Here is a 27,029-nt window from a genome sequence, read left to right as displayed (position 1 = left end):
AATTGGTAATAATCTAGTAACCATCCTCCCTAAGCCAGCGAGAGAGAGAGTCTTCTCTCTCATCTCTCTGGGGGGGAGGAAAAAAAAAAACCACAGGCATAAGTGGTGTCTGAGAGGAAGGTGTTCACCTTCAGTCGTTGCTCTGCAGCTATCATGCTATAATAAGCACAGCACTGCTCTGGTGACACCATAGCTCTGATCTCTTCTTCCGTTGGTAAACGAAAATCAGACTTAAGCACCCACCAGTTTGAGTCCATCCCTGGAAAAGACATACACATAGAGAATGAGACCATTCTGAATTCCAAAGGCCCTGATATTTATTGACAGCAACAGGGACAGTAAACCAAAACTGTAACAGGCCTAGCCACAGTTGGCATGATTGGCCAAGAAAACCCCAGCTGCTAAGTTTCCTACAACTCATAGAAGATATCCAACAATCACATTAAACTTCCTGGCAGCCAAATTCAAAAAAGCAACCAGAGCGTTAGAAGATCTGCTACCGCCTTTCAACGGCCATCAATTTCTATTTTATTAACTATATGCTTATCCTTTAACTCAAAGCCATCAAAATTCTTTTCTTGGAAAAAGGTAGTCAAATAACTAGTCACAACGGATGACCTGTGCGTTTGAAGTCAGCGCAGAGCTTTAGCCTCTTCCGGATGCTGCTTTCTGAATGGGAAGGAAAGGCTTTTTTTATATCTTCCATTCGTATCCTCCGTGGCCGATCTTTACTTTTCCAGAAAAGGCGGTAAATAAAAACCTGCCCAACAAACCAAGTGTATTTTAGTTGGCAAAGAAAAGGATGAAAGTCCTCACTAGGGCCTCTTCCCTTGCTAAGCTCTAATGTATTTTCATCTTTCCTGATGTGCTCCCAAAGCCACACACCCCACTTTTTCTGAGACGGAGACTCACTCTGTCACCCAGAGTGGAGTGCAGTGCTCACTGCAACCTCTGCCTCCCGGCTCCAGTGATTTTCCTGCCTCAGCCTCCAGAGTAGCTGGGACCATAGGTGTACACCACCACGCCCCAGCTAATTTTTTTTTTTTTTTTTTTGGAGACTGTTTCACTCTTGTTGCCCAGGCTGGAGTGCAATGCTGCGATCTCGGCTCACTGCAACCTCCGCCTCCTGGGTTCAAGCGATTCTCCTGCCTCAGCCTCCCGAGTAGCTGGGATTATAGGCATGTGCCACCACACCTGGCTAATTTTCTATTTTTAGTAGAGATGGGGTTTCTCCATGTTGGTCAGGCTGGTCTCAGACTTCCGACCTCAGGTGATCTGCCCGCCTTGGCCTCCCAAAGTGCTGGGATTACAGGTGTGAGTCACCGCGCCCGGCTAATTTTTGTATTTTTAGTAGAGATAGGGTTTCACCATGTTGGTCAGGTTGGTCTCGAACTCCTGACCTCAAGTGATCCATTCGCCTCGGCCTCCCAAAGTGCTGAGATTACAGCCGTGAGCGACGGTGCCCAGCCCCAACATACCCTTTCTATATACAACCCAACCCCCTCCCTATCCTCCCATTCTTACCTGTAGAAAGTCTCGAATATGTGTATTGGCCCTTTTGGAGTTAGGCCCAGGAACTTCAAACAAGGGACACTGCTGGCCAACCACAAAAATATCCACTAATTCCCGAATATAGTACCCCTGTCTTGTCCGAATGATCAGGAAATCAGTTTCTGGCATCTTATGAAGATAAATTGGAGCACGAAAAAGGTTGTTCTCAAATGCCTAACAAAAGTAAAAACACAAAAATTATGTACAGAGTAGCCCCAGGAAATTCAGTCAACTGCTGAGAAAGAAAAATCAAGCTTATTGCTCTCCATCTTCATTATGCCATCTAAAGTCTATCCAGTAATACAAATAAATTAAAATATGGATTATCAAATGTGATTAAACAATTTTTCATCCACTATCTATCTTTCAGAGTCAGTAGGGGAGAAAATACAGGAAGTGAATTCAGATGATGCTAGCTCTGCCATTACCTATATTATTTAACATGTCTATTTAAGCTTTTTAACAAGTCTATTTAAGCTATTTAACATATCTAAGCTTAGTTTTCCTCATCTACAAAACAGAGGTACTTAAAAATGCCTATACCTCACAGGACTGCTACGAAGATTACATATGAAAATCACTTAATAATGTACCAAGTATTACACTACTACTCTAGACCACAGTGTAGCCCGACACACAACAGGTGAGAGCAACATTTGTTGGATAAATTAGTGAACTAATTAAAAAATAAAACAACGCTGGGCACGGTGGCTCATGCCTGTAATCCCAGCACTATGGGAGGCCGAAGTGGGTAGATCACTTGACCTCAGGAGTTCAAGACCAGCCTGGGCAACATGACAAAATCCCATTTCTACAGAAAATACAATAATTAGCTGGATGTGGTGGCATGCACCTGTTGTCCCATCTACTTGGGAAGCTGAGGTGGGAGGATGGCTTGAGCCCAGGAGGCAGAAGTTGTAGTGAGCCAAGATCGTGCCACTGCACTCCAGCCTGGGTGACAGAGCCAGACCCTGTCTCCAAACAAATCATAAAACAACCAATGAGGTATAAAGGGTGCTAGACAGAACAGGCTGGGAAAAAAAAAGGAAAACACAAGACAGTAGGGCAGAGGACAGCTGAACAGAAACATCTAAGCCAGTTTAAGTAGAGGCAAGATAGGGATCAACTGTCATAAGAAGCCTGAGACTAAGGAAAGCCTTTGCCGAAAATCAGAAGAGTAGACAGAAAGAGGGAAGAACATCACTGAGTGTGGAAAGAAAATTCTAAATGTGAAATACAGGCAGAAAAAGAATTACAGAAGAACACAGAAAAAGAATTACAGAATACAGAAAAAGATCTTTTTTTTTTTTTGAGATGGAGTTTCACTCTTGTTGCCCAGGCTGGAGTGCAATGGCGCGATCTCGGCTCACTGCAACCTCCGCCTCCTGGGTTCAAGTGATCCTCCTGCCTCAGCCTCCCAAGTAGCTGGGATTACAGGCATGTGCCACCACACCCGATTAATTTTGTATTTTTAGTAGAAACAGAGTTTCTCCATGTTGGTCAGACTGGTCTCGAACTCCTGACCTCAGGTAATTCGCCCACCTCGGCCTCCCAAAGTGCTGGGATTACAGGCGTGAGCCACTGCACTCGGCCAGAAAAAGATCTTTAAGAGCCGGGCGCGGTGGCTCCTGCCTGTAATCCCAGCACTTTGGGAGGCCGAGGCGGGTGGATCACAAGGTCAGGAGATCGAGACCATCCTAGTTAACACTGTGAAACCCCGTCTCTACTAAAAATGCAAAAAATTAGCCGGGCGTGGTGGTGGGCGCCTGTAGTCCCAGCTACTTGGGAGGCTGAGGCAGGAGAACGGCGTGAACCCGGGAGGCGGAGCTTGCAGTGAGCCAAGACCACGCCACTGCACTCCAGCCTGGGCGACTGAGCAAGACTCCGTCTCAAAAAAAAAAAAAAAAGATCTTTAAGAGACTACAAAAGTAGACACAAAAGAAGAGGCTGAACTGGTAGAAAACCTCAACAGAAAGTTTCAGGGAAAGGAGAACAATACAAAGATGATACTAAAAATCTGGTAGGCAATAGACTATGGATGTAAAGGATAAAGAAAAAAACTGAGTTTTGCAGACGTTTTAGGAGAGTAAAGGATAACAACAGTAGAATAAACTAGGTATAAGAGTAGGACAAATGGTTAAGATTGCCAAGAGAAATGAAATGGAGAAAAAAAAGATAGGACAGTGCTAGAGATTTTCCACATCATTTGTGGACCACCATACTTCCCCCCTTGAATATATAAAAGCTGTTACAAGAGGGCCTCTTTATACCCATTAGAATAAAGGAGGAAAAAAAGGCATTTCACTATGGCTGGGGACTGCAGATGGCACAGTTCAGGTGTGGTTCAATATTCACAATAACCACAGCTAATATGATCAAAATGTTATCAATTTTATACACAAAAATTAAATATTCATAAATTATAGTAAATTCATCCTAGGTTGACTTCCTTATGCTTCCCAGATGTTACTGAGCTTACCAGTGTGTATTTTTAAAAACCTATTTTACATTTAGCCTAAGAACAACACAATTTACAGCCAGTTTTAAGAAAAAGATTTCTTTAAAACATTTTTGGATTATACTTATCTTCTTTGTACTTAATATTAAAGCATCTCAATCAACTAAAATTATAATAGTTCTTTCTGAGCTGACTGGCTCCTCATTTATCAATTTCCTTAGTTAACAGTAAAAACAGGAAAGAATTCCTCACCTGCAGTAATTGGCCAGGATGGAGAGAGCCCAGGAAAGGAGATGTATGGCAGTAAACAGTTTCCCCATATTTACAATCTGGTGCTCCAGGATCTTTTCCAGGTTTCTAAAAGGAACACAGAAGACCCAGTTATTAATCACAGAATATAATCAATAATCCTACACAATATGAGCATAGCACTTTACTAACACATGTTGAGTATCCCTCATCGAAATGTTTGTGACCAGAAGTGTTTTGGATTTTGGAATAGTTGCATTATACTTACCAGTTGGGCATCCCAAATCTGGAAATCCAATATGCTCCAATGAGTATTTCATTTGAGTATCATGTTAGTAGTGCTCAAAAAGTTTTGGATTTTTACTTCGAATTTTGAGGTTTGAGATGCTCAACATGTTTTAACTACAAAACAGGTACCACTCCTTTCTCCCACGAAATTTATGGTATATGTTCACAGATTACCAGTAGATCTCTAACTACAGCTATGTTAATAACAAAAAGTTTGTATATAAGTTTGCAGTTTGTCTTACTACAGCTACGTTAATAACAAAAAGTTTGTACATAAAAGTTTATGGAAGCATAAGCAGAGTTATGTGTGGAAAAAAATTCTCTGAGCAGAGACTCACCCGTTTATAATAGTTCTTTATCTTGGTTGCCATGCCAACCTGCATCATTAAGGGTCCATTTTCCTCACTATATTCTGCAAGAATAAGATCTCCATCTTTGCCTGTGAGGTCCTGAGGTGTGCGCATAAAAAACATCTCTCCACCACCTGAAGCTTGCCTCTCTTGTTCTCTCATCTGTCCAGAACAAAGAAAATACCATCTAGCTCCTGAAAGGATAACTACTACACACAATGATGTTGTTCAATCTGAGACAAACACACCAAAAAGATTTTACCTATTTTTCAAACTACTGTAAAGTCCAAACAATAGTACAGTCAGCCCTCCATATCCATGTATGGTTCTGCATCCGTGAATTCAACCAACCATAGATAGAAAATATTCAGAAAATACAACTGCATCTGTGCTGAACAGGTACAGACTTGTCTTGTCATTATTCCCTAAACAATAACAGTGTAACAACCGTTCACATAGCATCTACTCCAATATAAGTAATCTAGAGGTGATTTAAAGTATAGGAGAGGATGTGCATAGGTTATGTGCAAATATTATGCTATTATATCAGAAACTGGAACATCTAAAGATTTTGGTATCCAGAGGAGGTCCTAGAACCAATCTCCCAGAGATACCTAAGGACTACTGTACTACGAACACTTATCCCACGTTGCTGTTTATATTTTGCCTTTTTTTTTAACCTTTACCTTTCTATAGACTTTGCTGGATGGTTTTTGAAAGATGCAGTCATTGTGACACCTCACCTTTAAATATTTTCACAGCATCACCTAACAATAAAGACATTCTCCTAAATAAATAAAATAACATTCTATCACATCTGAGAAAGTAACCAAGTCCCTGATAGAATCTAATATCTGGTACATTTCCCTAATTTATACCCCAATATCCTTTATAGCTGTTTTCTAACCAGAATTCAATTATACCTTGGCCTTTTTTTTGATGTGCTTTAGCAAAGGTTGGACTGAGTGGGGACCTGGCTGAGACAGTGCACCAAATGAGTACTTTTTCAGAGGTGGGCGATGGAACTGCCGGAGTTTGATGGGCCCCATGTGGGTGGGAAAGAAGGGCTGCCGTAATTCCACAGCAGGAATTGAATGCTAAAACAGGAAATAGAAGGGTTAAAATTAGCTAATTCCAGCCTAAGCAAGATTTTCCCATATCCTCCGTCAGAACAAAGCCATGGGGTTCTCCTCTACCACAGAAAAGACACTATTTGTACCTGGATAATATTCCCTCCAAAGGTGCCTCGAAGACCCTGTTGCTTGGGGTAATAATACTCATCATTGGAGAGATTCCACGGATCTTTCACTTCTGGCTGAGACATGTTCTAATGATAGATAATCAAACAAATCTTGGTCAGACTATCCTTCTCTATTACCTTTGTTCCTCTAAACGCCAAGCCCCTTTTTTCTTCACACACCTGCTGTGGTTCCTCCTTGATGACCCCTGTTTTCCCTAAGAGAATTCGACTCTTCTTCAGAGATGATTCCTTCTTACTCTCCTTGGAGGGGGAGTTAGAGGTGGCCTCTTCCTTCTCATCAGGAATTTCTGAGAATAAAACAAAAATCACTTGAGTTGCTCTCCCTGAAGATTCACCTTTCCTACAGACAAGTATCCAGTTTTCTTCTTTTTTAAGGTGATGGATGTCCCAATGAAGTTATTAACTAGATCTTTCATCCCACCCCAGGTAACTTCTAGTCCATGATTTACTAACTGAACTACATGCTTGACATCTCAAAGGTACTACTGACATTCCTACATGAGTTTTCCCTAGGGAATACACAAATTAAAAACTAACAGCTACAACTTTGCTCTCTCTGAAACTGCTACCTAGAAGTTTCCAGTCCATGATTCACTAACGGAACAAACTATGCTCCTGACATCTCAAAGTTGCAACTTTCCAATATTCCTACATGAGTGTTCCCTAAGCATATACACAAATATAAACAGCCAAAACTTTGCTCTTTCAAGCCACTACCTGTAAGTTTCTAGTCCTAATCTTCTCCAACCCTTCTGATTTCCTCCTGCCTGTTGACATTAACAGCAAGTTGTCAAAGGAGAAGGAACACTGGCCTCTGCCAGTAATATACCCAAAATGAGGTTCTCATCATTGGGATCAAGTGTCAAAACAGGAGGTTCCAACAGCCGGGGCATGGCCTGAGCATCCCAAATGATATTGTCCTCCCAGCGTCCATACACCAGATCCTCATTGTCAATGGGAAAAATGGAGTACCAAGGTTTGTCATCATCAAGGGTGGCTGCAAAACCTAGTCAAAGCGCAAGGAGGAAATAGTAACAGAGAAAACATTTATGCCCCTTTCAATCAAGATTCTGGCAAAGATTTTTTATGAGTAACATGAGTAATGTGAGTTACTCATGTGCCCACTGAAAAGGAACCTACACAGCGCATTTCTCACTTTAAAATAACGTTGCAGGCTGGGCGCGGTGGCTCACACCTGTAATCACAGCATTTTGGGAGGCCAAGGCAGGTGGATCACTTCAGGTCAGGAGTTCAAGACCAACCTGACCAATATGGAGAAACCCCATCTTTACAAAAAATACAAAACTTAGCTGGGTGTGGTGGCACATGCCTGTAATCCCAGCTACTCAGGAGGCTGAGGCAGGACAATCACTCAAACCTGGGAGGCAAAGGTTGCAGTGATCTGAGATCGTGCCATTGCACTCCAGCCTGGGCAACAAGAGTGAAATTCTGTCTCAAAAAATAAATAAAAATAAAACAATGTTGCAGTCAAAAATGTTCATTGCAACACTGTTTACAATAGTTGAAATTTAAATAACCTAAATGTTTAAGAAAGAATTGCTTATAGTGAATGATATGGTAAAGTATGCTAACAATAAATGGTAATAAATTTTATTAACAAATGCAACATGTATCAGTAAATTATGAAACATTCATAATAATAATACACAACCCATAAAGTGGGCAGAATGGAAAGGAAAAAACCTATTTCTTAGGTTTTAAAAATCAGACATTTTTGTATCCGGGTGCGGTGGCTCACGCCTATAATCCCAGGACTTTAAGAGGCCAAGGCAGGCAGATCACTTGAGGTCAGGAGTTCAAGACCAGCCTGGCCAACCTGGTGAAACTCCATCTCTACTAAAAATACAAAAATTATCTGAGCACAGTGGTGCACACCTATAATTCCAGCTACTCGGGAGGCTGAGGCACAAGAATCACTTCAACCTGGGAGGCGGATGTTGCAGTGAGCCAAGATCGCGCCAACACATTGCACCCTGGGCAACAGAGACTGTTTTCTCAAAAAAAAAAAAAAAATTTTTGTTTTTCCTCCAAAATGTAGAAGTAATCCAGCTTTCTATGTTTATGCAGTCTGCTTTTTTTCATTTACACTAATAGGATATCATATATGTTGTTTCATATCTTCTTTCTTTCCATTTAAAATGAGTTTCTCAAGCCAGGTGTGGTGGTGTGCACCTCAAGTCTCGGCTACTTGAGAGGCTGAGGCAGGAGGATCACCTGAGCCCAGGAGTCCAGCCTGAGCAACATATAAGACTCTACCTCTACAAAAAAAATAATAATTTAATTAAAATAAAATGAATGAGTTTCCCATGTCATTAAACATTTTTATAAAGAACACAATAATATTTATGTGGCTGGGTTGGGTGGTTCTTGCTTGTAATCTCAGCACTCTGGGAGGCCAAGGCAGGAAGATCGCTTGAGTCCAGGAGTTTGAAACTAGTCTGGGCAACAAAGTGAGGCCCTGTCTCAATAATAAATAATAAAAAATGAAAGAGAGAAAAATATTTATTAAGTGAAAAGCACAATACACAAAAACTGTACATATAGAAATGAGCTCAACTACATACACACAGAGAACACTGAAAATACACCAAAAATTAACAGTTGATAATCTCCAGATAGATTACCAGTGACTTTTTTTTTAACACTATACTGTATTTTCAAAGTTTTTTACATGAATCATGGCATACCTTAAAAAAAAACACACAAACCTATTTAAGGAGAAAAAAAGGAAACTAGAATTCTAAATACAAAGGGACTTGGGAAACAAAAATATACTATAAAGTACTGTTATAGTTCAGAAAGATCTTTAACTTCAGGCCAGGTGTGGTGGCTCATACCTGTAATTCCAGCACTTTGGGAGGCTGAGGCGGGTGTATCACCTGAGGTCGGGAGTTCGAGACCAGCCTGACCAACATGGAGAAACTCCGTCTCTACTAAAAATACAAAAATTAGTCAGGCATGGTGGTACATGCCTGTAATCCCAGCCACTCCAGAGGCCGAGGCAGGAGAATCGCTTGAACCCGGGAGGCGGAGGTTGCAGTGAGCCGAGATTGCACCATTGCACTCCATCCTGGGCAACAAGAGCGAAACTCTCTCTCAAAAAAAAAAAAAAAAAAAAACAAAACAAAACACACACACAGCTAAGCCCACTTATGGTGACTAAGATTAAGGGCAGTATATGCTGGACACAGCTAGCACAGAAGCACACCTTGCTGAACATTGTAAGCCATCGCATTCCTAGTCATGCTAGAAGGAAGCCAGCCTGCTAGGCTTGCACGCTGAGGTTTTGTCCCTTTGTGTTTGACATCCTCCCCATCCCAGATGATATCATCCTCCCAATGCAGCTGTGTCACCATCAGGAAGTTTTCATCAGCCAGAAGATCAGTGCCATTGTTTTCCTCAAGTTTCCTAAATTCCTGGGTAAGTAGGGAAGAAAAAACACACCCTCGATTGGTCACTGGTCAAAGTTTACACTCCAAATTCCACATTAGAGATACAGACACATCGTAAGCGGTCCTTTACTTGAAACAACCACTTGATAACAGAGGAATATTTGCCTCTTCCCACTCCTAGTCTGGCACAGCACTCACTTCACAAACAGAATCCTTAGTATAGGACCTAGCTACCAGGGTGATATACCATACCAAATAAAAGGCTGAGACACCTCAATCTCCCACTAAAGAAACTCCACCCAATATCTCCCAAATTAAAAAGTAAAGTTAGTAAAAGTAATAGGACCTGAGTACACTGATTCCTTTCTTATATACCAGTGTTGCTCACCTCTATCATTCTAGATTTTATCACAGGTTCATGTTCTGTCTTTCTCAGTTTGAAGCCATAGTCAAACCCACTGCCATCTTCAGGGACACCCAGCATATCGTACCACAGTCGGGCAGGCCCATAACGCCACTCAGCCACTCTTGGCTTGGTATCTGTCACTTTATCTATATCTCCAGTTGATTGGGAAAATTTGGACTCCACAGGAGCCATCATTGTGATCTGTAACAGAAAAAAGAAGTAGAGCAGGGAGAATTTCCTGATCCCAGCTGTCCTAAGGCTATAGAGAGTTAACAGTCAGGAGGGGAACTTAGACAAACTGAGGATGATTTACCTGGAGTTAGAATGTAAACAATGGAGATGTATCATAGCACATTCTGCCTATCGATCAAACCTTATTCAGCAGCATATCACCATCTATCCCTCTCATCCCCGCCTACCCCACCAAACATTTTTCTTTTACAATAGGGAAGGGGCAGCCGCTGAGACTGAACCCATGATTACTCATTGAGAATTAGCACAGAATTCTATCTGCTATGGTGTTATTTACAATTTAGACATAAACTAGAGAGAATTCATTGAATTCATTTGTTCCTCTCATAAGCCTTAATCTCAGGTCTCCATTTTGCCTACTTCATCATCAGAGAGACACTGCTCTGGAGGTGGTGGTGGAGCGTAGTCGTAGTTCCACAAAGACTTCTGGCTGACTTCTGATTCTACTGAGCATTCCACCTCCTGGATCTGCTCTTCTTGTATCAGCTCACGGTGCTTCTTCTTCCTCTTTCTCCGAGCACTCCGCCAAACAGATGGGACATTCTTCCCTGGTCCAAAAAGACGTAGGAAGCGTAACACCTAGAACACAGAATACATCACTATGACAGAGACTCAAAGTCAGATAGGAAAACAGCAGCATCTGGGCCTGAAAACACCCTTGAGAGATCTATTCAAATGCGGAGGAGAAATAAAGGAGTGTTACATTCAGACTTACAACATCTAACAACAAAGTAAAGAAGTGTTCCTTAATAATTTGGACTAGTTCTTTTAAGGTAACAGGGAAATTTCCAATGAGAACAGCATAAAATCACATTTACTATCAATATATACAACTTTAAAAAAAAGACCTAATACAGTGTGAAGAACTCTTATATAGCCAAGAGTATGTCACTGAGTAAGGAAACCCTTAGGTCTATTCCATACTCAGCATCTTAACAACGAAACTCATTATTTGGAAGAGGTCGGTGGTTTGCAATCTGGGCATTCTCCATACAATGTACCTTTCCAGGTCGAAATTCTGGAAAAAGTTCTGTGACACTTGGCAACAGCTTGGTGGCATCATGTTGCATAATCCCAGCCAATGGAAGGGTCAGCTTTCCATCCTCAGATTCTGCCTGTGTTGTTTCCTGAGATCCCATCTCAGATTCTGAGTCAGAGGAACTACTGAAGTCCACTTTCTCTGAGGCCAAAGAGGAAGGGGCAATGATGGAGGGCAAGATGATGCCTTCTCCATTTTCAGACACTGCAACAAGGAAGAGAAACCCCTTTGGCATATAACTGTGAATATATTTCCTCGAATTCCGCAAACACCCACTTTAGGCTATACACATGGCTCAATGCCAGGAGATATAGGCCCAAGCACCCAAATCATAATACTAGTATGCAACCCAGAAAACTCTTCTAACTCGTTATCTCCCATCATCCCCCAACTCACCACGTACCTGGTACCCTACGGTTGTGATGAGAAAACAAACACTATTACTAGGTTTACTACTTTCGGTGTTTTTTTTTTTGAGACGAGACTTGCTCTGTCGCAGAGGCTGGAGTGCAGTGGTGAGATCTCAGCTCACTGAAACCTCTATCTCCCAGGTTCAAGTGATTCTCCTGCCTCAGCCTCCTGAGTAGCTGGGATTACAGTCATGCGCCACCACGGCTGGCTAAATTCTTGTATTTTTAGTAGAGACGGGGTTTCACCGTCTTGGCCAGGCTGGTCTCGAACTCCTGACCTCAAATGATCTGCCCGTCTCCACCTCCCAAAGCGCTTGGATTACAGGTGTGAGCCACCACGCCTGGCCCTACTTTCTGTTAAGTAACCAATATTGTAACCAATGTTGTGACCAATAGCAAAATTATGTAATACTTTATACCACTCAGGTAGTCCTAGTTCAGAGACCCATGAGCTGGAACATCTTTTTTTTTTGTTTTTTTTTTTTGAGTCGGAGTCTAGCTCTGTCGCCCAGGCTGGAGTGCAGTGGCCAGATCTCAGCTCACTGCAAGCTCCGCCTCCCGGGTTTACGCCATTCTCCTGGCTCAGCCTCCCGAGTAGCTGGGACTACAGGCGCCTGCCACCTCGCCCGGCTAGTTTTTTGTATTTTTTAGTAGAGACGGGGTTTCACCGTGTTAACCAGGATGGTCTCGATCTGCTGACCTTGTGATCCGCCCGTCTCGGCCTCCCAAAGTGCTAGGATTACAGGCTTGAGCCTGTAATTACAGCGCCCGGCCTGGAACATCTTTTTAAGCCCACAGGACAACATTAAGATTCTTTGGCATAAAGAAGATCTATGAAACAGCTGACATTTAGCAGACTGTTAAAAAGAAATGGCTTAAAACTCCAACAGGAAGAATTTAGGTAAATGCAAGCCTCAACATACAGGTCAATCAAACACACTGCTCTTCCCCAATTTTCAAGCCTAGGACAGTTACTGTTACAGGAATAGGTAAGATAAACACTGAAGACTCTACCAGCCTTTGAAATCTCCGAATATCTGGTAGTTGACACTATCTGATTTATCAACATTCCAGGGCACCTTCCTTATTTAACCACTTCACTGAAAATAAAGCCATCTAAACAAGTAGTTTCTAAATACCAGTATACAGATCAGTTGTATCATAAATTACTTAAGAAACTCTTTAAAATTCTTGGGTTCGGCAGGGCGCAGTGGATCACACCTGTAATCCCAGCACTTTGGAAGGCCAAGGCAAGAGGATCACTTGAGGTCAGGAGTTCCAGCCCCTACTCTAGAGGCTGAGGCACAAGAATTACTTGAACCCGGGAGGCAGAAGTTGCAGTGAGCCAAGATCGTGCTACTGCACTCCAACCTGGGCAACACAGCAAGACTCTTTCTCAAAAAAAAAAAAATTAATTAATTAATTAAATTTAATTCCTGGACTCTACCCAAGATCTTCTGAATCAGGTTCAAGGGGTGAAAGTCAGGTATTGGTGTTTTTTTGCTTTTTTTTTTTAAAGACTCTAAGTGATTCTGATGGGTAACCAGATTTGAGAACCATTGACTAAACTACTATATATTGAGCACGTTAAAATACTGTGGTCAAATGTTTTAAAACTTCCCTTTAATACAAAAATTTGAGATTGTATGAATTATTTCTAGAAGTTTTGTCCTTTCGTATAAGCTTAAGTTTGTCCCTTATGTGTGAGCCACAAGACTGGACTTATGAATGGAAACTTGCTCCTAACACAAAAGTAGACAATCTCTACTTACCACCGGTAACAGCATCCTGGTCCTTATCCTTCTTCATTGGTCCCGGGGGTGGAGGTGGAGGAGGCATCAACTTGCAATCAATGTCTTCACAATCAGCATCATAGTCATCTTCATCATAATCTAATAAAACCAAGAACGTGATCTCCTCAATATCCAAAATATTACACAACCGCCTTAAGCTTCCTTGCCACTCAATTTTTTGTTTTTTTTTTTAAGATGGAGTCTCACTCTGTTGCGCAGGCTGGAGTACGGTGGCACAATCTCAGCTCACTGTAACCTCCACCTCCCGAGTCCAAGTGATTCTCCTGCCTCAGCCTCCTGAGTAGGTGGGATTATAGGCATGCGCCACCATGCCTGGCTAATTTTTTTATTTTTAGTAGAGACAGGGTTTCATCATGTCGGTCAGGCTGGTCTCGAACTCCTGACCTCGTGATCTGCCCGCCTCAGCCTCCCGAAGTGCTGGGACTACAGGGCCACTCAATAATTTAAAGTACCCCATGAAGCACTATCCATATCCCTTAAGAACACACAAGTGAAAAAAGCAAGGTGAGGGCCAGGCATGACGGCTCACACCTGTAATCCCAGCACTTTGGGAGGCCAAGATGGGCAGATGGCTTGAGCCCAGAATTTTAAGACCAGCCTAAACAACATGGAGAAACCCCATCTCCACAAAAAATACAAAAATTAGCTACGCATGGTGACACATGCCTGTAGTACTAGCTACTCAGGAGGCTGGGGTGGAGGTACGGTTTGAGCCTGGGAGGTCAAGGCACTGACGAGCAGTAATCGTGTGACAGAGCAAGACCATGCCTCAAAATATTTTACATATATATATCTGAAACATAGCTTTAGCCTTTAGAAAGAGATGACGTCAAGGTGCAAGTCAATTGCTATAACATGAATAACACCTCATACAAGACATGATGGCTGGGCACAGTGGCTCACGCCAGCACTTTGGGAGGCTGAGGTGGGCAGATCACCTGAGGTCAGGAGTTCCGAGACCAGCCTGGCCAACATGATGAAACCCCATCTCTGTCAAATACACAAAAATTAGCCAGGAGTGGTGGCATGTGCCTATAATCCCAGCTACTCAGGAGGCCAAGGCACAAGAATCACTTGAACTGGGAGGTGAAGGTTGCAGTAAACCGAGGTTGCGCCACTGCACTCCAGCCTGGGCGACACAGTGAAACTGTATCTCAAAAAAATAAATAAATAAATAAATAAATAAATAAATAAATAATCATACAACATATGAAAGAGCTTCCAAGAGCTGTTTGAAACCTTTGCTCCTTTCCTGACCATATCTTTTTTAGAATTTTCATACTGGGCCGGGCACAGTGGCTCGCACGTGTAATTGCCAGCACTTTGGGAATCTTCTCCCTCTGTCAGTTTCCCGTAAGACTGGTCTTTCTTCTCATCTCTCAAATGAGAGATGACACAGTTTTTCTATCTATCATCTGCAGTTTATTACTCTTTTCATGGCCCTTTAGCCATTGGCATCACTCAAGATTTCGTCCTGAAGACTCTGCTTTTATTCCCCTGCACATTCCCCATTCCCTTTCTCAAGAATCACCTTCACCTGGATTAAACCCAAATACACATATGCGGCCTTAAGTTACCTCCTCGGGCTGGGCACGGTGGCTCACGCCTGTAACCCCAGCACTTTGGGAGGCCGAGGCAGGTGGATCATGAGGTCAGGAGATCGAGACCATCCTGGCTAACACGGTGAAACCCCATCTCTATTAAAAATACAAAAATTAGCTGGGCGCAATGGCAGGCGCCTGTAGTCCCAGCTACTCGGGAGGCTGAGGCAGGAGAATCGCTTGAACACAGGTGGCAGAGGTTGCAGTGAGCCAAGATCGCGCCACTGCACTCCAGCCCGGGTGACAGAGGGAGACTCTTGTCTCAAAAAAAAAAAAAAAATTTACCTCCTCTACAATTCCACAACTCTTCTGCTTCCTAAAGAATCTTTCTACTCAGATATTTAACAACTGTACCTTATAAAACACTGAAATATCCTTTATCTCTTTTAAATTCCCTATCAACATCACATCCACATGCATTTTCCCCGCTTATGACTTTAGTCCACTGTCTCCTTCATCAATCTCGTGACCCCCAATATACATTTGTCCAGTTGATCATTACAAATAGTAAGTGTAGGGCCAGCGAGGTGGCTCACACCTGTAATCCCAGCACTTTGGGAGGCTGAGGCAGGCGGATTGCCTGAGTTCAGGAGTTCAAGACCAGCCTAGGCAACATGGTGAAACCCAGTCTCTACTAAAATTCAAAAAATTAGCTGGGAGAGGTGGCATGGGCCTGTAGTCCCAGCTACTCAGGAGGCTGAGACAGGATAATCGCTTGAACCCAGGAGGCAGAGTTTACAGTGAGCCCTGCCTGTGCCACTGCACTCCAGCCTGGGCGACAGAGCAAGACTCCGTCTCAAAAAAAAAAAAAAGCATAGCAACTTCCTACTATAAAACTTCCATTATGTGCCAGGCATTTCTAGATGTTTTATGTATAATCCTCCCAGTAACACTTCACAACAGGAATTATCCTGAGATATGGAAGAGACTGAATTTTAAGTGACAAAATCACAATACAAGCCTGGTTTAACAACAAAGCCTACATCTTTCCAACACAATTCCTCACTCACCAAGCCCTGTATTTTATTTATTTATTTATTTATTTTTTGAGACAGGGGTCATGCTCTGTTGCCCAGGCTAGAGCAGAGGCTTGATCATAGTTCACTGCAACCTCCAACTCCTAGGCTCAAGTTATCTTCCTGCCACAGCCTCCTGAGTAGCTGGGACTATAGGCAACCAAGTCCTATGATACTTTATCAGTATCTTCTAAGTTTGACCCTAGCTATCTTTTTTTTTTTTGAGGCGGAGTTTCGCTTTTGTCCCCCAGGCTGGAGTGCACTGGCATGATCTAGGTTCACTGCAACCTTCGCCTCCCGGGTTCAAGCGATTCTTCTGTCTCAGCCTCCCAAGTAGCTGGGATTACAGAAGTGTGCCACCATAGCCGGCTAATTTTTGCATTTTTAGTATAGACGGGGTATCACCATGTTGGTCAGGCTGGACTTGAACTCCTGACCTCAAGTTATCCATTGTCCTCGGCCTCCCAAAGTGCTGGGATTATAGGCGTGAGCCACCACGCCCGGCCTGACCCTAGCTATCATTTTCTACAATTGTCACCCTACTTCAGACCTTAATAACTTTATATCTCTAGCCTGCAAGAACAGCCTCCAAGTTGATGTGACATTCACTCTTTTATTAATCAAAACCCCATAGCGACAAGTATCACTCTTCTAAAGCATCACAAAGGGAAGCCTCTAAGACTGTAAACTAGCAAAGCAGGAAAAAAGGAAAGTCAACTAATATTGACAAGAGCATTTACCATTATACTATGTGCTTTCACATCATGTGATAAACTTAAATTCTCACAAAACTATTATTAATGTAACTATTATCACCTTTACTACTGACAAGAAAACAGAGGGATTATTACAAATGAGAAATCCAAGCCTCAGAGATTGAGCAACATGCTCACAGTCACACTAAATGTGGAGTTGGAATTTGAATCTATGACACTCTAAGCCTAGGACACTTTGACTCCAAAGTCCTTTTCTTTTCATTATACCATCCTGCCTCTCACTCAACAGTCTATGATGGTTTACAATTCCTTATGTCATCAAATCCCAAGTAATACATACATAAAGGTACTGTGAAATTGCTCTATTCTTGGTTCTTGCTATTTGGCAGCATGTTTTCTACTCCTTTCAAGAAAACCTAATGGCTAATTCCCCCCTCTACACACATGACTTGCTTATTTCTAAATATCTCCAAAACTTTAGACAAGCCATGTTTTCAAACCAAAATGAACTGCTGCTCCTTCTCCACCAAATCTTGCCTCACTTTCAAAATTCTACTCAAAATTCACCTCCACGAAAGCTTTATTAGCAATCTACATCCACTTCCAATTATTCCCAAGAAGCACCCTTGTAAATCAAGCCACGCAAAGGAACCAATGCCAAGGAAGGAAAAAGCTAAGGGTATAGGTGAAGGCACCCCTAGAGGACAAGAGAACTTAGAAATGAGCATCCCAGAGTACTGAGATTCTATCAAATGTAGCATCCTCCTTTTCCAGGAAGTTAGCTCATAAAACTCACCTAGGGAAACTCCCAGCCTTTTCCTTACCATCCCTAGTCAAGACAACAAACACAAACCTGGAAATTATAACTTCTACTGAAAATAATAACTGCCACCATCTCCCCTCAGTCAGGGTGCTCAAAAATGACAGCTATTGACTTACCTATTCTGGCAGCCCATCAAAACTAAATATAACACTCTATATACAGAAACATGAGCTCATAGTTGGTTCGCCTTACTATGAATAATTGTTCTGCATTTATTTATGTCATCTTCCCCACAAGATAACAATATCCTTAAAGGCAGGGCTTATATCTTCTATTTTTCATGGGTTAATTTTCGTATATGCAGTACAGTTAATTCTTTTCAATATAAGCAGCACTCAAATCCATAAGCTGTCCCGAAAAAATTAAGTTCAAGTATTTACCAAGGTTTTATTCACATTTATCAGCAGCCTGAAATCTAGTTCGAAGAGGTGGACAATGAATAAATAACGAGCAACTTCATATAAAACTTTCAAGCAGGCCGGGCAGGGTGGCTCACACCTGTAATCCCAACACTTTGGGAGGCAAAGGTGGGTGGATCACCTGAGATCAGGAGTTCGAGACCAGCCTGGCCAACATGGCAAAACCTCATCTCTACTAAAAACACAAGAAAAATTAGCTGGGAGTGGTGGCACGCACCTGTAGTCCCAGCTACTGGGGAGGCTGAGGTGGGAGAATCACTTGAACCCGGTAGGTGGATGTTGCAGTGAGGCAAGATTGCGCCACTGCACTCCAGCCTTGGTGACAGAGAGAGGCTCCGTCGGGGGGGTGGCAGGGGCAGTTTCAGGCAGTGAGAGGCAGAACAGGGCAGTGCAAAGAATGAACTATAAAGAACTGTGGACCAATAGCTCTAGATTCCAGACCACTAAATTGAATTCCTCAAGTTCCGAAAACGGACTTCATTATCTTTTGAGACAGCGTTTAGCTCTTGCCGCACAGGCTGGAATGCAGCAGCGTCATTTTGGCTCACTGTAACCTCCCCCTCCCTGGGTTCAAGCGATTCTCATGCCTCAGCCTCCCGAGTAGCTGGGACTACAGACGCACGCCACCATGCCCAGCTAACTTTTGTACTTTTAGTAGAGAAGGGGTTTCTCCATGTTGGCCAGGCTGGTCTCGAACTCCTGGCCTCACATTATCTGCCCACTTGGGACTCCCAAAGTGCTGGGTTTACAAAGGCCTGAGCCACCACACCCAGCCAACTTCATTATCTTCGAAACACACTGCCTAGGCCAGGTGCGGTGGCTCACGCCTGTAATCCCAGCACTTTGGGAGGCCAAGGCGGGGTGATCACGAGGTCAGGAGATGGAGACCATCCTGGCTAACACGGTGAAACCCTATCTCTACCAAAAATAAAAATAAAAATAAAAATAAAAATTAGCCGGGCAAGGTGGCGGGCGCCTGTAGTCCCAGCTACTGAGGAGGCAAAGGCAGGAAAATAGCATGAACCCAGGAGGCGGAGCTTGATCTCAGCTCACTGTAACCTCCGCCTCCGGTTTGAAGCAATTCTCCTGTCTCAGCCCCCCGAGTAGCTGGGATTACAGGCATGTAATCCCACACCTGGCCAATTTTCTTCTATTTTTAGTAGAGACGGGGTTTCACCATGTTGGCCAGACAGGTTTCGAACTCCTGACCTCAAATGACCATGCTCCCCTACAGGCGTGAGCCACCGCACCCTGCGTAAACAATGAACTTGATACCTGCTTGCAAATATGTTTTCTTCTTCTCTGGTCTGGTACATTAAGGAATGCTACATTGTATAGAACCTCAGTAAACAGTCTTAGATTTGCTAATTGTAGTGTGGAATCAGAACCTTAGCTGTGGAATTTTATCAAAAGTAATACAATTAGCTAGTTGTTTGAGCACTTGTTATGTACTCTAAACTGACAGGAAGTTTCTTTTTATTTTGAGATGGAGTCTCGCTCTGTCGCCCAGGCTGGAGTCTAGTGGCGCGATGTAGGCTCACTGCAACCTCCGCCTGCCGGTTTGAAGCAATTCTCCTGCCTCAGCCTCCCGAGTACCTGGTATTACAGTCCATGTGCCACCACGCCTGGCTAATTTTGTATTTTTAGTAGACCGAGTTTCTCCATGTTTGTCAGGCTTGTCTCAAACTCCCAACCTCAGGTAGGTAATACGCCCGCCTCGGTCTCCCAAAGTGCTGGCGTGAGCCACCGCGTCCTGCCTTAGTTCACTGTTTATGTATGACCTTGCATCCCTCTTGAACTATCAATTCCTTCAGGGCAAAAACTGAATTTGTTTCATAGTTTCCAACTTTGAAGTGCATCCCACAAACCCCTGCAGGTATTCAAATACCAGATGACAAGGAAGCTACTTGTCATTAACCAAGAATTCATGACTGAACAGTATGAGGAATAACCACGAGTACAGTTAACACTGGCCAGAACAAAAAAAGATAACAGCTACTTGGAACTCAGCTGACAAAGGGAGAGGAGCAAAGCAAAGGCATAGAGAGCAGGAACAATGGCAGAAAGCAGGCATGGAAACCAGAGCCCAAACTGGACTATACAGCAGGATAATGCACTGGAATGTTCAAGCTAATACACCAAAGAATCACCTGAGTGGCAAAGGGGCTGCAAGGTTCCCATTGTCTGCTGGTATCTTCGGCTTTCATCTTCTGCCACCTCGTTGATGTCTGAATAGTCCACAGCATCTTCCGTACTCCTAATCCACCCTATGAAAAAGCAGGGAGAATCGCAACAACAGTAAGTGACCCTCACTCCCTCAGGTAATTCCCATTTAAAAGTACATGTACAGGCTGGATGTGGTGGCTCACGCCTATAATCCCAGCACTTTGGGGGGCCGAGGCGGGCGGATCACCTCAGGTCAGGAGTTCGAGACCACTCTGACCACTATGATGAAACCCTGTCTCTACTAAAAATACAAAAATTAGCCGGGCGTGGTGGCGCGCGCCTGTAGTCCCAGCTACTTGGGAGGCTCAGACAGGAGAAATGCTTGAACCCGGGTGGCGGAGGTTGCAGTCAGCCGAGATCGCCCCACTGCACTCCAACCTGGGAGACAGAGCAAAACTCCATCTTACACACACACAAAAGTACATATATAGTAGGTGGCTAGCCTCCTCCCCCACCTACTCCTCACAACCCAGACTTCACCTTCATCATTTACCAAGGCACCGTCAGTCCCGGTCAATTCTTCATTTGCCGTGAGTTCAGTGATCAGGTTGCCCAGCCCCAAAGCCCCCAAGCCTGCCAAGTGCTTCTTACACTCCTGAAAAAGGGACAGCACCAGAGTCGAAGACAACAACTAAACCTACGATTCCCACACCAGAAAGGCTTATTTCCCTGGTCCACAACAAAGTCACAAATCCACATGAAAAATGACTGTGCAGTGTGCCAAAAGGAGTAACACGTTCAAGAACTGCAATATCTATCTACCAAACTTCCCATCGATCAGATCTTTATTAAAGCACCACAGCCAACTGCATCGCCTACACTTTAAAATATAACACTACAAGAGAAGACGAATCAAAGAACTACCAAGACTGAACGAATGGAACAGTTGTTCTCGGAATCAGGGCCAAGGCAGGGAGATGAGTGGGATTGGAGGCGGCGAGACGGGGCTCGTTCGGGCCAAGTTTCGCATGGGCCTGTGGCACAGTAGGGGCCACAGCGGCCGACAGCTTCACCCCTCAAGAAAACGGGCCTAAGTGAAGGCGGGGTAGTTTCACGAGGGCGCAGGACACTATTTCACGGATGTCAGTGAAGACGCTGGGAGAACCACCTATAAGGCGCACTGGGACCAGGAGGCCCGCCTGGGTGCTAAGAACACCCCATTGTCGTAAGCCTGGGGCCAGAACCAAACGAGCGGGGGGCAGGTCCTGTCCAGTCCTCTGGCTCTATAGAGCCATCTCAGCCTAGCGATGTCAGAGGGGCAGGAAGTGTCAAGAATCTCCAAGCAGGTTACGGGTGGGAAGCCATCTCATTAGGCAAAACAAGCATGTGTCCTACTGTTTGGTCGGCAGAGCACTAGCTCCAAAGCCACCATTCCCTACGCCCCTGGCCCCGGGCTCGCCTCGCGCTCTCTTCTGCCCACCCTCCCCCAGAACTGATCACTCCCACGCGACGCTGCTCCCGCACCCACGAGGGCGGGATCCTCCTCCCCGGCGTTAACTGCGCCCAGTTCTCGCTGCCTGAGCACCCTTTGCTTTCCTCCCTGCACCTCCTTCCTCTGCTTAGCCGCACCCTCCCCAGCCCTACCCCCACGCCCACCCCCTCACATCATCCAAGACGCTTTCCCCCTCCAGCTGCCCGGCTCCATTGATGTTGCCGAAGAGGAAACCCGCTAAAGAAAATGGGCCGCCTCCAGCGGAATCTTCGTCGCTGTCCGTGTCTGACATGATGGCGGCAGCACTGATGGTACCTGCTGCCCGCAACAGCAAATCGCAGCCGGGTCCCATAGACCGGAAATAAAACAACAGTCGCACAGAAGTGACTTACTGAGCTCCCTTACCCTACCAGCCTCTACCGGAAGCTGAATAAAGGTGGGGAGGGGAAGGGAGGGGAAGGGAGGGGAAGGGAGAGGAGGGGAGGGGGAAGGGGGGAGATGGGAGGGAGGAGGGGGAGGGGGGAAAAACCCGGAAAGACCGGCTATCCTAAGAGAAAGAAGTAACTACTTTACTAACGGCTTTTGATTCGACGCTACGGGATCAGGAGGATGGATACGTGGAAAGCGGTTGGTCAAAGAAAATATTCAGTCCCGCCCGCTCCCACTGCTCTGCGCGCGAGCTTTCTCACGGCACCGAATTAGAGCAATGGCTCTTCCTCCAGTCAGAAGGAGTTGCTCGGGTCACGTGGCTTACGCTCTGGCAACCTCGGGTTCCTGTGCCACAATACCCGGAAGTAGGGATAAGAGCCGGTCTTTGTGCTGCCTGCGATTTCACTGCTTCTTCCCAAGGAGAGCCTTGACGTAAATACGGGCATTCCCCAGCTATGCTGAAGGTATCTTTGCAGGTTACTTGTTTTGAGTTGACATTTTTCCCTAGAAATTGATTTTTTGACCAGGCGCGGTGGCTCAGGCCTGTAGTTCCACCACTTTGAGAGGCAGAGGTGGGAGGATCGCTTGAGCCCACGAGTATGAGGCCAGCTGGGGCAAGAAAGCGAGACTCCATCCCTACACAAAATCTAAAAAATTAGCCAGCTGTGGTGGCCAGTTCCTGTAGTCCCAGCTATTGGGGGGTCTGAGGTGGGAGCCAGGAGTTGGAAACTGCAATGACCTGTGATCGGGCCACTGCACTCCAGCCCGCCTCAAACAGACTTTTTCCCCCAACGTTTTATTTCGGAAAATGTGAAAGTTTAGTAAAATGAACAGCTGACCCTTAACCTAGATTCACAATTGTTAACATTTTGCTAGGATTTTTGTTTTTCTAAACCATTTACGGGCATCTTGTTCTTCACTCCTAAAAATAAGCGTCTTAATTACGGAACCAAAGTACCTTTATCACATCTTTAGGAAGTAAGTCAATATTATTTAACAAAGAGTCCGCACTTAAATTTCCCCAGTTGTCCTAGTTGGGACATTTTACAGGGTTTCGTCATGTTGCACAGGCTGGTTTCAAACTCCTAGGCTCAAGCAATCTGCTCGCTTCAGCCTCCCGAAGTGCTGGGATTACAGGCGTGAGCCACCACGCCCGGCCTTCACCTTGCTTTTTTCACTTATTATAATAACATAGACTGAAATAATTTCCGTACCACACCATAGCACTCTTCCTCATTTTCATTTTTTTCCACTCTAGGATCCATTCACTTTCCATGCATTGTATTTGGTCATCTTCCTTTAGTCCAGAATCCACCTGCCTTTTTCTTTGTTTTTCATGACACTGAATATTTGGAAGAAGCCAGGCAAGTTGTCTTGAAAACATTCCATGATCTGAATTTCTCTTGTTTCCTTAGATTGATTCAGGTTAAAATACAGGGCCGGGCACGGTGGCTCAAGCCTGTAATCTCAGCACTTTTTCGCGCGGATCACGAGGTCAGGAGATCAAGACCATCCTGGCTAACAGGTGAAACTCCGTCTCTACTAAAAAATACAAAAAAACTAGCCGGGCGAGGTGGCGGGCGTCTGTAGTCCCAGCTACTTGGGAGGCTGAGGCAGGAGAATGGCGTAAACCCGGGAGGCGGAGCTTGCAGTGAGCTGAGATCCGGCCACTGCATTCTAGCCTGGGCGACAGAGCAAGACTCCCTCTCAAAAAAAAAAAAACATATATACATATATTGCAGCCTGGAATGCTTTTTAATGTACTTTATGGTTAGTTATGTAGCACCCCGGCGCAGTGGCTCACAGCTGTAATCCCAGCACTTTGGGAGGCCTACGTGGACGGATCACCTGAGGTCAGGAGCTCGAGACCAACCTGGCCAACACTTTGAAACCCTGTCTTTACTAAAAATACAAGAAAATTAGCTGACACAGTGGCGCACACCTGTAGTCCCAGCTACTTGGGAAGCTGAGGCTGGAGAATCGCTTGAACCCGGGAGGTGGAGGTTGCAGTGAGCTGAGATCACGCCGCTGCACTCCAACCTGGGCAACAGAGCCAGACTGTCTCAAAAAAAAAAAAAAAAATTATTTAGTACAATATATTGTCTCTTGGATGCTTGTACTTGAGGAAAAGCAGATTGAATAAAAGTAGAGGCTTGTAGGGAGACTCAGGTCCTATAAATATAAAAGATAACTTTTTTTTTTTTTTTTGGAGAGACAAGGTCTCACTATGTAGTCCAGGGTGGTCTTGAACTCCTGAGCCCAAACAATCCTCCCACCTTGGCCTCCCAAAGTGTTGGGATTACAGGTATGAGCCACCACACCTAACCTAAAGATACCATTCTTGATTCAAAACATGGCTTTATATATTCACATTGTTTGGTCCAAAAAGTAAAATAAAAATTTTTTAAAAAGTAAAAATAGGCTGGGCACGGTGGCTCACTCCTGTAATCCCAGCACTTTGGGAGGCCCAGGCGGGCAGATCACCTGAAGTCAGGAGTTCGAGACCAGCCTAGCCAACGTGGTGAAACCCCATCTCTACTAGAAATACAAATACAAATATTAGCCGGATGCGGTGGTGGGCGCCTGTAATCCCAGTGATTCGGGAGGCTGAGGCAAGAGAATTGCTTGAATCCAAGAGACGGAGATTGGCAGTGAACTTAGATTGCGCCACTGCACTCCAGCCTGGTCGACAGAGCCAGACGCCGTCTAAAAAAAAAAAAAAGTTATTTAGTACAACATATTTTCTCTTGGATGCTTGTGCTTGAGAAAAAGCAGATGCAATGAGAGGTAGAGGCTTACAGGATGTGGAAGGAGACTTCAGGTCCTATAAATATAAAAGATAACAATATTCTTTTTTTTTTTTTTTTTTTTTTTTTGGTAGAAACAGGGTCTCACTATGTAGCCCAGGATGGTCTTGAACTCCTGAGCTCAAGCAGTCCTCCTGCCTTGGCCTCCCAGAGTGTTGGGATTACAGGCATGAGCCACCACACCTAACCTAAAGATACCATTCTTGATTCAAAACATGCTTTTATATGTTCACGCTGTTCTGTCCAAAAAGTAAAATTAAAATCTTTTTAAAAATAAAAATAGGCGGCCGGGCGAGGTGGCTCACACTTGTAATCCCAGCACTTTGGGAGGCCGAGGCGGGTGGATCATGAGGTCAGGCTAACACGGTGAAACCCCATCTCTACTAAAGATACAAAAAATTAGCCGGGCGAGGTGGCAGGCGCCTGTAATCCCAGCTACTCGGGAGGCTGAGGCAGGAGAATGGCGTGAACCCGGGAGGCGGAGCTTACAGTGAGCTGAGATCGCACCACTGCACTCCAGCCTGGGCAACAGAGCAAGACACTGTCTCAAAAATTAAAAATTAAAATAGTCCGGGCATGGTGGCTCACTTCTGTAATCCCAGCACTTTGGGAGGCCAAGGTGGGCAGATCACCTGAAGTCAGGAGTTGAGACCAGCCTAGCCGACATGGTGAAACCCTGTCTCTACTAAAAATACAAAAATTAGCCAGATGCGGTGGCGGGCGCCTGTAATCCCAGTGACTCAGGAGGCTGAGGCAAGAGAATCGCTTGAACCCAGGAGACGGTGGTTGGCAGTGAACCAAGATCACGCCACTGCACTCCAGCCTGGGCGACAAAGCAAGACTCCATCTCAAAAAAAAAGTTTTTAAAAATAGGCCGGGCACAATGGCTCACGCCTGTAATCCCAGCACTTTGGGAGGCCAAGGCAGGTCAGGAGTTAAAGACCAGCCTGACCAACATGGTGAAACCCCATCTCTACTAAAAATACAAAAAAATTAGCTGGGCGTGGTGGCACATGCATGTAATTCCAGTTACTTGGGAGGGTGGAGAAAGAGAATAGCTTGAACCTAGGAGACAGAGATTGCAGTGAGCGGAGATCACGCCACCGCACTTCAGCCTGGGCGACAGAGTGAGACTCCCGTCTCAAAAAAATTTAAAAAAAAAAATGGTTTTATGTAAATTTACCTTGTAACCCAACAATTTCACTCATGGTTTTCTACCCAAGAGAATTAAAACATATGTCCACACAAAACCTTGTACATGTTCACAGCAGTGTTAATGATAGCCAAAAAGTAGAAACAACCCAAATGTCCATCAACTGATAAGCAAAGTATGGGATATCCACATAATGGAATATTATTCAGCAATAAAAAGAAATGTAACCAGGCAGAGTGGCCAGCACTTGTAGTTCCAGCTACTTCGGAAGCTGAGGCAGGAGGATCGCTTAATCTCAGGAGTTCAAGGTTTAGCATGGTATGACTGTGCCTGTGAATAGCCACTGGACTCTGGCCTGGGCAACACATCAAGACCCCATCTCTAAAAAAGAAATGAAGTACTAATGCATGCTACAAAATGAATGTGTGTTGAAAACATCCAAAATGAATGAAGTTACAAAAGACCATATATTACATTATTTCATTTATATGAAATACCCAGAAAAGACATCTGTAAAAGAAAGTAGACTAGTTTGTCTAGGGCTAGAGGTGGGAACAGGGATTTAGTGAATGAGACATCTTTTTGGGATGATAGAAATGTTCTAAAACTGGATCTTGGAGATGGCTGCACAACTAAGTAAATATTAAAAAGTATTAAATTGTACACTTGAAATGGGTGGATTTTATGTTATATAAATTATACCTCAATGAAGCTGAGTTTGATTAAAAAAACATGGTTCTTTCCTTACTAGTGCACCAGCACTACACACAATTACCAGCCAGAATTAGTCAATTTTTATAACAAACAGAAGGATATTGAAGGATATTTTGCTGAGATGACTGGAAGAGGCAAAGCACATTAAATGATGTCTTGTCTTTACAACTCCGGCCCCTAGTATGGTAATGCTTGTAACATA

At 44.2% G+C, this 27,029-nt stretch overlaps 1 protein-coding gene across 5 annotated transcripts in view; it reads right to left on the bottom strand.

The window, feature by feature from the left end:
- Positions 1-22,076, bottom strand: part of TAF1 (TATA-box binding protein associated factor 1) — a 99,051-nt gene extending 76,975 nt beyond the window's left edge. For 3 of the 5 annotated variants that reach the window (XM_050776282.1, XM_050776286.1, XM_050776283.1), the window contains exons 1-17: positions 21,897-22,076; positions 20,773-20,887; positions 20,217-20,333; positions 13,450-13,569; positions 11,230-11,471; positions 10,589-10,807; positions 9,959-10,177; positions 9,387-9,594; positions 6,987-7,163; positions 6,317-6,444; positions 6,116-6,223; positions 5,820-5,993; positions 4,885-5,058; positions 4,262-4,366; positions 1,525-1,725; positions 619-760; positions 129-259 (exon numbers count right to left, since the gene is read on the bottom strand). In XM_050776282.1, coding sequence (XP_050632239.1) covers positions 129-259; positions 619-760; positions 1,525-1,725; positions 4,262-4,366; positions 4,885-5,058; positions 5,820-5,993; positions 6,116-6,223; positions 6,317-6,444; positions 6,987-7,163; positions 9,387-9,594; positions 9,959-10,177; positions 10,589-10,807; positions 11,230-11,471; positions 13,450-13,569; positions 20,217-20,333; positions 20,773-20,887; positions 21,897-22,076 — 2,760 coding nt within the window. The remainder of the gene's footprint in view (positions 1-128; positions 260-618; positions 761-1,524; positions 1,726-4,261; positions 4,367-4,884; positions 5,059-5,819; positions 5,994-6,115; positions 6,224-6,316; positions 6,445-6,986; positions 7,164-9,386; positions 9,595-9,958; positions 10,178-10,588; positions 10,808-11,229; positions 11,472-13,449; positions 13,570-20,216; positions 20,334-20,772; positions 20,888-21,896) is intronic. The other 2 variants (XM_050776284.1, XM_050776287.1) reach the window with 1 other exon arrangement.
- Between the last annotated feature and the right edge of the window lie 4,953 nt (positions 22,077-27,029).

This window comes from Macaca thibetana, chromosome X (genome assembly GCF_024542745.1).
Source record: "Macaca thibetana thibetana isolate TM-01 chromosome X, ASM2454274v1, whole genome shotgun sequence".
NCBI lineage: Eukaryota > Metazoa > Chordata > Mammalia > Primates > Cercopithecidae > Macaca > Macaca thibetana.
Note: the sequence above shows the minus strand (reverse complement) of the source record. Positions and strands in the feature narration are given on the sequence as shown.